Source organism: Microplitis demolitor, chromosome 9 (genome assembly GCF_026212275.2).
Source record: "Microplitis demolitor isolate Queensland-Clemson2020A chromosome 9, iyMicDemo2.1a, whole genome shotgun sequence".
NCBI classification, from domain to species: Eukaryota; Metazoa; Arthropoda; class Insecta; order Hymenoptera; family Braconidae; genus Microplitis; species Microplitis demolitor.
This window is the reverse complement of record NC_068553.1, coordinates 163,154-175,634: the sequence shown is the minus strand read 5'-3', so window position 1 is coordinate 175,634 and position 12,481 is coordinate 163,154. Positions and strand designations below refer to the sequence as shown.

The following is a 12,481-nucleotide window of genomic DNA, read 5'->3' as shown; positions in this document are numbered from 1 at the left end:
AAACTTTGAAACTAGACATCTCAAGCTTTAATACAAATTTTTTTTTATCCCAATCCGTCAATTTAAACCCGAGTTACAACAATTTTAATAATTAATTAAACTTTTGAGGTTGCGAGTTCGAATCCCAGCCTCGTATTTAGAAAAAAAAAAAAAAAAAAAAAAAAATAAGTTAATTTTTTTTTATTTTGCCATTGCAGGCAGCTTTAAAATAAAAGAAAATCTAATAACTGACATAGAAATATTTTTCAATGTTATTTTATCGTATACGTTCTATTAATTTAAGCTGCAATATTTGTTTGTCGTTATTTAAAGCCGAGAAAATAAACTCGTTATTAAATAATTGGTAAATTCTCTGGTGCAATAAAATTCTTTATTGTTTACCTTAACAGATTGAATTTAATTGAGACGGTTGATTCAAAGCTGATTGCCCGATTATTTAATTAAACTGGCTATTTTTAAATTATTTTGCGGGAAAAATCAATTATTTGAAAACTTTTTTATTTGCCGTGAATTTAAGTGAAGTTATCACAGTAACTAGTGAAAATAAATGTACACTGTGTATGTTAGTTGGAAAGGAAATTCAATTTCCTACAATTTTGGTCCTGTAAAAAAATATCCTAGAATCGATAGTTTAAAAGTTAGAGCAATTTTAAGATGATACTAATTTTTTTTTTTCATTTCAATTATTTGAAGGGTTACGATTAAAATGGCGGTAACTTTTAAACTATTAGTCCTAGAATAATTTTTCTCAGGACCTAAATTGTAGAGAATTAAATTCCCTTTAAAAAAAACATGAACAACGCCCCCTTATCTCCTATAAATACTGAGTTGACGTCAGTTGGTTTAAAAAAAAAAACTTATATATTTTTGTAATAGAGAATTCAAAATTAAATCAGATATCAGTGAGTATTTATAGTAGTAATGAAAAGTAATAAAATTTAGGTCAAATAACAGAAATCGATAGTGAAATTGTACTAAATGTATTTTTTGCAATTCGATAGGTTAAAGCTCAGCTAAAATTACCAACGGTCACGCAAATTTACGATTATACGCCCACGTACCTAGAGAATGCTAACTGATAATGGTTATCTACGAGTATGCGTGAGAGAATTTATTCTATTTATTTTAAGCTCTTAAAAAAAAAAAATCTATTTTCCATCTAACTGCAACTTTGTAAAGTGTTTTTTATTTTGACCATTTTACCCCCGAGTTATGTAAAAAAATTATTGTGACTGTTTTGCCTCCAGTTAAAGAAATTTGAAGGCAGCCCTATTTTATATAAATTCGGATACGGACCATTTTACCCCTAGATAAAAAAAATTAATCGATTGGATAAAAAAGAAAATTTATCAGAAACTTCGGGGATGAAGATCGAGTTTGTGGTCCTGGATAGCAATTTAGTTCCAGTTACGGTTTTCGCTTCCATATCACGGTTGACCGGATTCTCGTACGATAGCCCGTTAATTTTCGTATTTCCCATTGTGGATACGTCATTTTTACCGTGTCCTTGGTATCCCCATTGGATTCCTGCAATTGCTAATAAATCATTAAAAAAAAAAACGCCACGCGCTGACGCCATCTCTTGGCAAACGTCAAATGAATTTTGTCAGTCGCGACGGGATGAGGGAGAGAAGACAGACTACAGTTAAAGACGCGGCCCGGCCTTTGACCATGTGAGGTCCAAGTACCCCGCGGGGCACCCCGTGGTGCCATCTTCAGTGGAATGACAACAAAACCTCTAATATAATATCAAGTATTTAAATTCTGCAACTTGGAGTCACCGAGTTCACCGAATTTAAAAGAAAAATAATTATATAAATATGAAATTAATAAAATCTGAGTGCGTAGAACTGGTGTTATGGTCTTACTGCTGAAAGCATTCTCTCACCTAGTAGAGAATTTCAGCATACAGGACCGAGAGCAGGTAATTTAACGAGGATCCATTTATTCCGGGCAGATGGAAATGCAAATTTCCGGCGGCCCAATTTATCTCACTCCCAGGCTGCGACCAATTCCATACGCTACATACACTACCGTCTATATCTATAGACATCTCAGCGTACTCAGCGCTATATTTAATTGTATACCGCATCGCGGTTATGCTAATTCTGTAGCCTTATTTACTAAATTTATTTAAATCTACTGGTCTATCATCTAATTACTTAGAAACGATATTTTTTTTCATTTATATCCAACATCAAAGGTTTTTATGTTCCTGGCGCACTTAAAAAATTAATTTCACAAATTAACTTATTTTTGACCTAAAGCTAATTATTTTTTTGAGTATAACATTAGATTCCTCGGTAAAAATCCGCTTCCAAACACACCCATGATGTCAAAAAAAAATAATTAGATAGCCCATAAAAAAAAAAAAATGAAAATTCAAAAAAAATGGTGAGTTTTAAAATGAAAAGTTTAAAAATTTTTGAGTTAAAATAGACCTTAAGGTAAAAATCCATCTCTAAACTCATATTTAACATGAAAATATTTTTAAAAAAAAGTTGTAGGAACTGGTGATGACAGTCGTCATGGACACACCACTTGGGTTAAGCGCGTGAATGTCATACATTATATTCAGTTGGTCAATAGCCAGGGCACGTGTGCAGAGATCTATCGATTCCCGTGTACGTATTAATGTAATGATGATGCGGTTGTGCTGCTGGCATTATTCTAGTATCCGTCCTTAGCTCAGTCCTTAGTCCGAACCATTGTCGTGCCAAGTCACCAATGGCATTAATTGTCTGACGTAAGCTCTGTTCCCTCAGCTATGACGTTACAGTCCTCCATCTAACAATACCTGTTCCATCAATATTTTATTTGTCTACCTCTTGTTTATTTTTATTTGATTTCTAGTACTACAATGTCCTCATAAGCTTTTCAACTCATAGGCAATGATCGTCATTTTGAGTTTTGGTTGTAAGACGGTCTTAAAAGGCTCTCTGTGCGAATGCCAAATTACCGTCATAGAATTTTCGGTCAGAGTCCGTTGACAAAATGGCGGTTAAAAAATTTATGGGGTAAAATAAGCCGTAGAAAAATGAGCAGTTAAAAAAAAATAACCGATTTGGGAGTCTCAAAAAAGAGTCTACGAGACAGGAATGCGTAGGCAACCTTAGAAAAGTACAAAGCTACGGAAAAACGATTGAAATTGTTTCTCAAACCGCCAAAAGACTCTTTTATCTTTTTATTATTTCTTGGTCTTTCTTGGGAACGTTATTTCGCGTTTAGTTTCTCTTCATCCAAATAACCAAGTCGCCCGTGAACAATCCGCCCGCTGAATCGTACTCAGCTTAAACTTTTCTCTGTTCCAAAAGAGAATTGCATTCCAACTTGTTTAGATTTTTTATTTTTTCTATTTCCTGATTATTTTCTTTCACTAAATTTCGAATTGTCTTTTTATAAAAAAACATTAAAGGAAACTTTATATGGATTCTGATCTTGAAATTATCTATTAATTTTTGTTTTTAGCACCACTGCTAATTGGCCCAAGAAAATCATCAATTTGCTGATTTTTGGTGAGTACCTTTGATTTGAGATATACTTTTCACCTCTACACTGTTTTCATGCGGGATATTTCCCAATTGGTTGATTTAAATGAGTTGCCCATATTACCCCTTAATAAAATAACTGTTAGGTTCGACAGCTGTTTAATTTTGATGGATAGTAAATTAGAAAAAGTTTTGGTGGATAAATTAAACGTTAGGTATTACTATGAAAAGTTTTCTCTGGTCGACATGCACGCGATCCCGGTACGAATTTGAATCTCAGGCAGATACGAGCTGATATAAAATGTAAGTAAGCTTCGTAGAGGCTTACACCTGACGACAGTAACTTCCGCTTCCGGGTGCACGAGCTTGGAGTCTTTGATAATTAACCAAGTCCAGAACTATCTTGTTGCATTGCTTGCGTGTTTACCAACACCCACTATCGATCTTAAATAATTCCGAACTTTAACGGACATTTTTTATGTAACGGAATTATTTTAACAAAAAAATTTGCGTCAAATCAGTTCTCTTTTACTTTTGTTTATTTTAAATTCTTAGTAAGAGGCTATAAATCAAGAAGGCGTGCCAGGATCTATCAAGAAAATATTCTTGGGACCTAAACGCTCTACTCAGCATGTGCCCAAAGGTATTTTTTTCTTGGGTCCGCTGATGGGCGTAAGGTTACATTTAAATAATTTTTTTCTTTTCTTTATACTCGTGGAATTTTTTCATCAACACCAGAAGCTAACGTGTGATGTTGGCTATTAAAATCCATAAAATTAATTGAGGGTCATAAATATTAAATTTATAAGCAATTTCGACGGACACTTTTATTTTTCGGATTATTCCCCCTGTAATTGGTCAATTTTGATCAATTTTTTTTTTCTTAAGATACCTCGAAGTCTGGAGAAAAATATCCAGTAGCCAAAATCATTAAAAGTATTCCCAAAAATAAGTTATGAATTAATAACTAAAAAAATTTCGGATTTTTACCAAAATCATTTTTTCCAATAACTCGGCTTGTTAATGCGCGTTTTGATTAATTTTTTTTTCTAAGATACCCCAAAGTCTGGAGAGAAATATCCAATAGCCAAAATCATTAAGAGTATTCCCAAAAATAAGTTTTAAATTTATAACTAAAAAAATTTCGGATTTTCACCAAATCATTTTTTCCAATAACTCGGCTTGTAAATGCGCGTTTTGATTAATTATTTTTTTACACCTTCTTCATGGGGTCTATATCATAGTCCAAAAATCAAAATGGGCCAAAAAAATTTTTGAAAAAAGTTACGGGTCTAAAAAGTCAAAAAATGGCCCGAATTTTTTTTTTGAAAAAAATTCATAAAAATTAACATCGCGAAAATATTGGTATTGAATTTTTTAGACTCTGATGTATCGATTAAAAAAAAATCGATTAAATCGATTGATTAGACGGTGAGTAATAAAATTTTCGTTTGTAAATTTCTGTAGTAACACAATGGATTATTTTAATTAAAAGAATTGAATAATTGATGTCGGAACAAAAGAAAAGAAATGAACGCGCTTTTTGGGTAAAAGCCCGGTCATTAATTTATATTTTTAGTTTATTTTTTTTTTTTTTTTCGTCGGTATAAAATGAAATCGATTCGAGTTTTAGTGGAAGCCTTTAACATTTTCTGGGCGCTCGGTCCTCTAAATTACTCTCTACTAAGGGAAAACAATAAACCCACCAAGTTTATAGTACTTGCTGGTACTGGAGAAATACAAGTTTAAGCACAAGTAAAGTACTAGAAAGAGGAAAACGACCCGTGGCACAGTTTAATTTTACCGGCAAACGGAAACCTATAGCTTTTCACTTGAGCTCTTTCCTCCATTGTTTTACTCCGCTTTATATCCTTGTTATAATTATTATACACTATTTATATATTACAATATACTTTATTTTTAAATATTCCTCCCTACCCCTTCTTCTTTTTTTACTCGTACTACCACTTAACTCAATTTTTCTTCTATCTCGGCCCCTAACTCTCGAACGAATTTTCAAAAAAAGTCAAATGGCGCCAAATCAAGCTATCGGAAAAATTTTTTTTCAGCATTGGCAACTTTAAATTTAATATAAGATCTTTGAATTTATATTTTTTTACGTATATTCTAACCCAAAGAGAGATTCGAATTTTAGTCAAAAAATTATTAATGTCCGAAATTGATTGCAGAGAAAAAAAGCTGATTCAAAATTTACAAATACATTATTTATATTGAATTACGATAACAAGAAGTCATATAGACGCCTCTGATCTTTGGCGAAGTTGGAATTAAATTAAAAATTAGCAAAAAAAAAAAAAATTAAATTTTACGGAGAGAAATTTAAAATTAAAAAATTATTGACGACAGAGTAATAAATAAAATGAAATAAGTAAGAGGCAGTTCACAAAGAGTCAGATATCGGTCTTTAGAGCCAAACAGGTTCTTTGTTTGAATAACTTAGGAAACCCCATGGCGAGCTAGTCAGCACACATAATTATATTTATTTGTTCCCCGTTTCGTTTAATATTTATTTACATTTCTAATTTCACACAAACCATCAATAACTATTTATTTTTACTGTTAGGAATTGACTGAGTGATTAACAATTATTTAAATTAAAAAAATTATGTTAAAATATATATTATAAAAATTTATAAGTGCAAGAGTATGTTGGACATTATTTAACTTGTTTGGCTGAGATAAAACTACTCGATTAAATTTATATTACCGACAATTCACTGTGGAATAAGTAAATAAGTTTATGTACAACTTGTATGGTAATCGCGGACACACGATATCTAGATGTATCGATATCGATTCGCTGATAAATTAAAACTTCGTGGGTGGGCTGATAATCAAATTCTTTTTTTTTTTTTGCTAATAAATTATAGGAAGTATTTGAGGTTATTTTTGAAGCCAGATATTCAAAATTGAAGAAAAAAAAAATTTTTTTTTCTCTAAAAGTTACCTACGGGATTCGAACTCGCGACCTTGGGTCGTAGTTTTATTTTAAAAACTGCTGTAACGTGGATTTGAAATAACCGATCGAAATGAAAAAAATTTTGGTTTTAAGCCTGAAATATCTAATTTTGAAATTTATAAAAAATTTAGAGGTTAACTAATTTTATAAATTATTTTTTAGTAAAAAAAAAACGTTACTGGTGATTTTAGTCTCTATTTTTGAACGTCATAACTTTTTGAAAATAATATTGTCGCGAGTTGAAAAATTTCTTTTATAAATTACGAAGGATGGAATCTTTAAGTTTTTAAAATTATTAAGATTTAAATGGCAATAATTATGATTAATTACACTATTTGGTAAAAATTATGATACAAAGTCTTAATATAATTACTGTTGAACATGCAGATATGTAGTAATTTGCATGGAATGGTAACATTTAAATCGTACAACCAGAAACGGGGTATTTAATTCTCGTGAACTCGCATGACACATAAAACACGAGTACAAGCAAGAACAAGAACGAGCACTACAATATCGATTACTAAGGAATAAATTAGCCGGTGTGGTCTGATAAATTTAAATTATATAAATATCTATTTTAAATTAAATTAACTTATTTCATAAATTAATTGACAGTTAATTTAATTTTGATTCGACGAGATTATTTTTGGTTTGATGATGGGATTTTGGATAACCGGAGGTGAATATGACAGCTTGAGATTGAATCTAAGTAAAGAGTTAGTGTAAGAGCTCTTGAAGTGGCTTTTAAGTCCCAGTCGAACTCCTGAGGATGTATATATATAGTCTGGAAATCGATTTCCTCGGGGACACGTTTCCAGAATGAGAGCTACAGTAAGGAAGTGAGGATATAAGGGAATAAGGGAGTAGATTGTTAATGCATGAGATAAATTATTATCTGAATATTTAGGTTTGACTTATTTTTACGATCGATTATTTGTTACTCGTTCTTAAAATTTTAAATTTTTGGAAAAGTTACAGAGATTAAAAACAATTTATAAGGACCTTTATTGTATAAATTTAAATTTTATACAAAAACGGTCTTGAAGTGAAATTTCAGAAAAGCAAATCCCTATTTAAAATTACTAGGCCAATTAGATAGTTTATTCTCAGTAAATGTAAGTAAATATGAGAACAATATATGAGCGTATATCTAAGATAAGTAAATATCCTCATATGGTAAATACCTTTTAGGATGCTAACCCAAGAATGACAATATCACGTCACTAATCCTCCTAACCCCACATTTGCTGTTTAATCTATATATCTGAGTGGCATACACACATGACAGCATGTCAACATGATTGTTGATAACTGTAATAATAGCTACGGATAACAGATACACACATCTTATAAAGAGACTCATCATTCCATACCTCACCCTCTGGCTCGAACCCCAACTCTCGGTCCTATAGAGCTCAGGGGCTTGATTGCAACCGCTCTGCTCAGCAGCATCCTATATTGTAACCAAGACTTTATCGAGAGATGCCTAGAGTTTCATTAAACTTTGAAATAGCTCCCGTTGCGATTATTCTACCCAAATTGGGCGCCAAATTCAACTTACGCTAAACTTTAAATTTTCGGTTTTAAAATATTCAGTCGCAAGTTGCGATGACTGATGACAGATGACCCGATCAAAGACTTTAACTGAATACGAGCTAATGAAATATTAACGAATAGCTTTTGTGTAGTTTATATATATAGTTCTCCAATTCAAGTTTAGTGAATGACTAGTTTATTGTGTTGTTAGTTTGTAGTCAGCAAAGTTAACTTTAAGCGAGAATTCCTTCTCTATCTTCTGAGATCCGAAATCCTAGACGTGAATACGTCGAGTTAATGGTGTCTTGTGATGATCGATGATGACTTACTCATTTGTGATTCAATTTCTTTTGTACTTGTATTCATTTTATACTTGTTGTTGTTGTTGTTGTTGTACTTCTGGTAAGTTAAGTTATTCAGTTGCCGTTTGTTACTAAACTGAAACTCTATTCGTATCGGAAGCGGTTTATTTCTTGGGTGAATTTATTCATCCGGAAGTATCCCAGTCAAAGACAAAGTGCCGGATATTTTCCTTTCGACGCTAGCTGCCAGACCAATATCTCTGTTTGATTACGCTAACAAAATATATTTATCAAAATCATTTTATTTTAATATTATCTCCCGATTCATTACCAGAATCAGCTCATTTATGAATTATTTATCAGTTTCATAATTTTCAAAGTCCGGTTATTAATAACCGGCTTTATTCTACCCTACTTGCCCACCGAAAGCCAAATCATCCCTCATAAATTTTTCGTTCATTAATTATTTCAGCGAAATCGTTACGTTGCTGTTTGGTCAAGTTTTTACTCTTTGCCATCTATATCTTTAATTATCTTCAGAACTTATGGAAATAATTCCAGAAGTTTTTTGTAAATCACTCCTTGAACTCTGAGGCAGCATAAGAATTTTGATTTTTAGCTCTATGGTAATTCAAAACAAAATGGCGGACGAAACACAAAAAATTTTGGTAAATTTTTCTAAAAATCGATCTTTGACCAACTCGAAATATTAGTTAATTACAAAATTAACGCTGCAAATTTTTCTGGAGTTTAAAGGGAGGTGTAAAGAAAATTTTGAGCCAAACCGGAAATCTCTAGCTGATTTAGTTCATTAGATAATTAGATTTGAAGTTTTAAAAAATTTCTAGGTTAGAACATCTTTGGTTTGGAAAATGATTTAGACATTGACTAGTTGGAGCAAATCATCAATTAAAGATTTTTTTTTTTGAGCAGGTGGGAAACTGTAAGCATATTACAGGGTATGAGAAGGCGACAGATGCTGAGTACGCTGTTCTAGCCTCAAGTAATACGTCATGGTGACAACGTGAACCCTCTGACGTCTGAAATCACCGCGTGCGTGACACTATCGGCTGTCTCGTTTATCATGTCACACAGTGATTTAGCCTAACTTGAAAATATTATTATTATTATTATTATTATCATTATTAACTTACCGTTCCACTCGCGTGCAAGATGGGTCAGCTCGCAGTCAGTAAGAGTTTCGTCGCTTGCGTTTCCCGAGGTCGGAGTATCACTCAATCCAGCGACGCTACTTGTCACGTGATACAATTGCGGCTGCTGGAACCCACTAGCGCCGCCACGTTTGTGAGCTGTGTTGTAGTGATTGTGGGACTGACCAGGCTGGCTTTGTGAGTAAATCGACTGCGAGGTTGCCAGTCGGGTCACTCGGGGTCCTATTGAATTTTCCTCCCCCTCGCTTCCACTCAGACTGTAGGCCGGATGGAGCCGTCCCTTCCCTATAAATAATTATAACTCATTACCTCATTGTCGTATCGAATCAATCAAAAGCTTAATTCAAAGCTTTAACTACAAGTTCAGCCCCGGAGCTCAATTTCGCCTGAAAGTTTTTTCAAGGATTTTAATTTTGAATTTTTGAAATTCGCGCTTTTTTTGGTATGTAGACAGCGTAGGGATTACAGTTTTTAGAAAATTGCTAAGTAGTCTTATGGATTATCATTGTGGGGCCTCAGACTAAGTCCCCAGAGAAAATGATTATAGATGGCGTGGTAGTTGAAATTTTATGGGGCAAAATGGATCGGATAGAAAATTAATTATAATTTTCTAGTTAAATTTATAAAAAATCGTGAGTAAATGTTGATCGAGGGTCGGACAATGGGTGGGCATATCACCGAGGGGTCATGAGGATCTATTATAATTAGGTTTGATCGTGCATACCGTTAATGGATGCGATATATCGACCTGGGGGTATACCAACTAGACTTGCTGCTAACCGAATTATTCCCTGTTCTGGTATCTCTCTCGTTATCTCTGTCTCACTTGGTGTCCCTTTGACTCCTGGACCTCTCTTACTATCAACTGTTTACTCTCATCCACGTCCATGTAGCCCAACCCTCATGTTTAACAACCTCGTGGGGTTTTAACGCTCAACGGCTTTGTGATTTTCTAATTGAGTTACTACAAGTCAGTCTCATGATAAGAGCTGTTTTACAAACGATAAAAAATACATTTCACATTTTTTTTTTTTTTTACATCAATCCAACTCAGATCTGGTAGACACGGAAATTATTTATTAGATTTTTACCGTCGCTTTTTCGGTGAAATTTACGAAAATAAAAAAAAAACCATAGAATACTTTTTTATAGGGAATTTATTTTTTACAAATAAGGATTTTTTATATTTTTACATAGAATTAGTATGTAAGGCCTAAACATAAACTTTTGTAGAAAAAAATTTTTCTCACGATCTAAGATTTGAATCGGAATAAAAAAAGACCTTGAGTTTGTATTTAATGTAAGTGATAGTTTTATTTTAAAGAAAAGGATTAATTGGCGTACATTGAGGTTATTTCCTAAAGGAGTAATGGAATGAAGTTACAGATGGAATTAAAAAATATAACGCGTGACGCGATGCGGCGGTTTGTATAAATGCGGGAGAACAGGTGTATGAACTCCGATACAATCCACGATTCACGATCCACGATCTTGATGTTAATGTTGATGTACTTGTAGTTGTAGTTGTAGTTGTAGTACTTGGGAATAGCTCGGGTACTGCCACTAAACGACAATTATCACATGTGTCGATTGAAGGACTTTAAACTTGTAACTCACAACCGGATTATAAATAATTATAATTTTAAATTATAAGTTTCTTAAGGAGATACTGCATCCGCTGGTAGTGACCAACTATGCGGGTTTATCCTTATATAGAACAATATTTATCATTTTTTATTAATAACAAGCCGGTTTGTCATCGCCAATTTTGGCATCAAGGTTTTGTTATTTTAAAAATTCAAATAGAGCACCTGCTTGTTTAATTGACATTTTCTTTTACAAAGAAAATGTTTTTTTTTTTTTTATTCATAGAGTAAATATTGATAATTAGAAAAAATTCATGGAGATTTTTTTTATAGAAAATTAAATTTCCTATAGAAAAAGTCTCCACCGATTTTTCGTAAATTTTGAATCTTTTCCCAAAATTTGCATTCCAATGTCATAAATATGAAATTATAAATTTTTAATTGGAAACACTTTTGAAAAAATTAATATTCTGATATAAATATTCACTTTATCAAAAAATTAATGGAAACCTTTTTTGTTCGAAATTAAATTTCCTACAGGAAAGATCTCTACGAATTTTTCTTAAATTTTGATTCTTTTCCCAAAATTTCAATCCAACAGTCGAAAATACGAAAATTATAAATCTTCAAGTGCAAATTTTTTTGAAAAAATTGATATTCTGATGTAAATCTCATTTTATCGAAAAATTGATAGAAACTTTTTTTGTTCGAAATTAAATTTCCTACAAAAAAAATTTCTATTGATTTAATTTATATAATCTTTGTAACTTTTCTTACATTAATCATTTAAGCGAATTTAATATTAAAAATAAACTTTAATCAAATACCAGATAATTTGAGTTGGCCTTACATTAATTGTAAAATTAAATCTTTTTATTAATAACTCAGTCGAACTCATAAATAAATAATTAGTAGTATTATTTATATTAATTAAACTCGACGCATAATACAAATAAACAAATTAATCAGTCGTGAATTGGTAATTACCAGAAAATTAATTTATTTATCAAAAAATAATAAATTGAGTAAATCATGACAAAGTTTGAGCTTTAAATTAAAATAAATGATAATAATAACAGAGAGATAAAATGTAATGATTTGACTAAAATTCGGTCCTCCGACTCTGTGACCTATTCGTGAATAATTCATTGAGCTGATCCACGAGAATTTCCACCAGCCTCCAGTTTCCAGTTTCTAGCTTCACTATCTTTTCTTTCTTTCATTCCTCCTTTTTACTTTTTTCTTTATTTTGCTGTCGACTTCGTCTACAGACGTTGAAATCCTACGTGGGAATGTCGAGGATGCCACTTGCATTTATATATATATTTATATATATATGAATAGTGAAATGGCGAATCCGAGGTTATTTCTGCTGACAATTCACTTGTCATCTTATGGTCTTCTAAATGACATT

General features: G+C 32.1%; 1 protein-coding gene across 1 annotated transcript; it reads right to left on the bottom strand.

Annotated features, from left to right (window-relative positions):
• Positions 1–8,577: 8,577 nt before the first annotated feature.
• Positions 8,578–12,216, bottom strand: LOC128668649 (uncharacterized). The gene is made up of 3 exons (XM_053742003.1): positions 12,198–12,216; positions 9,464–9,766; positions 8,578–8,582 (listed from the first exon to the last, which is right to left on the bottom strand). Exons 1-3 carry the CDS (start codon positions 12,214–12,216, stop codon positions 8,578–8,580), a joined length of 327 nt encoding a protein of 108 aa, XP_053597978.1.
• Positions 12,217–12,481: the final 265 nt, after the last annotated feature.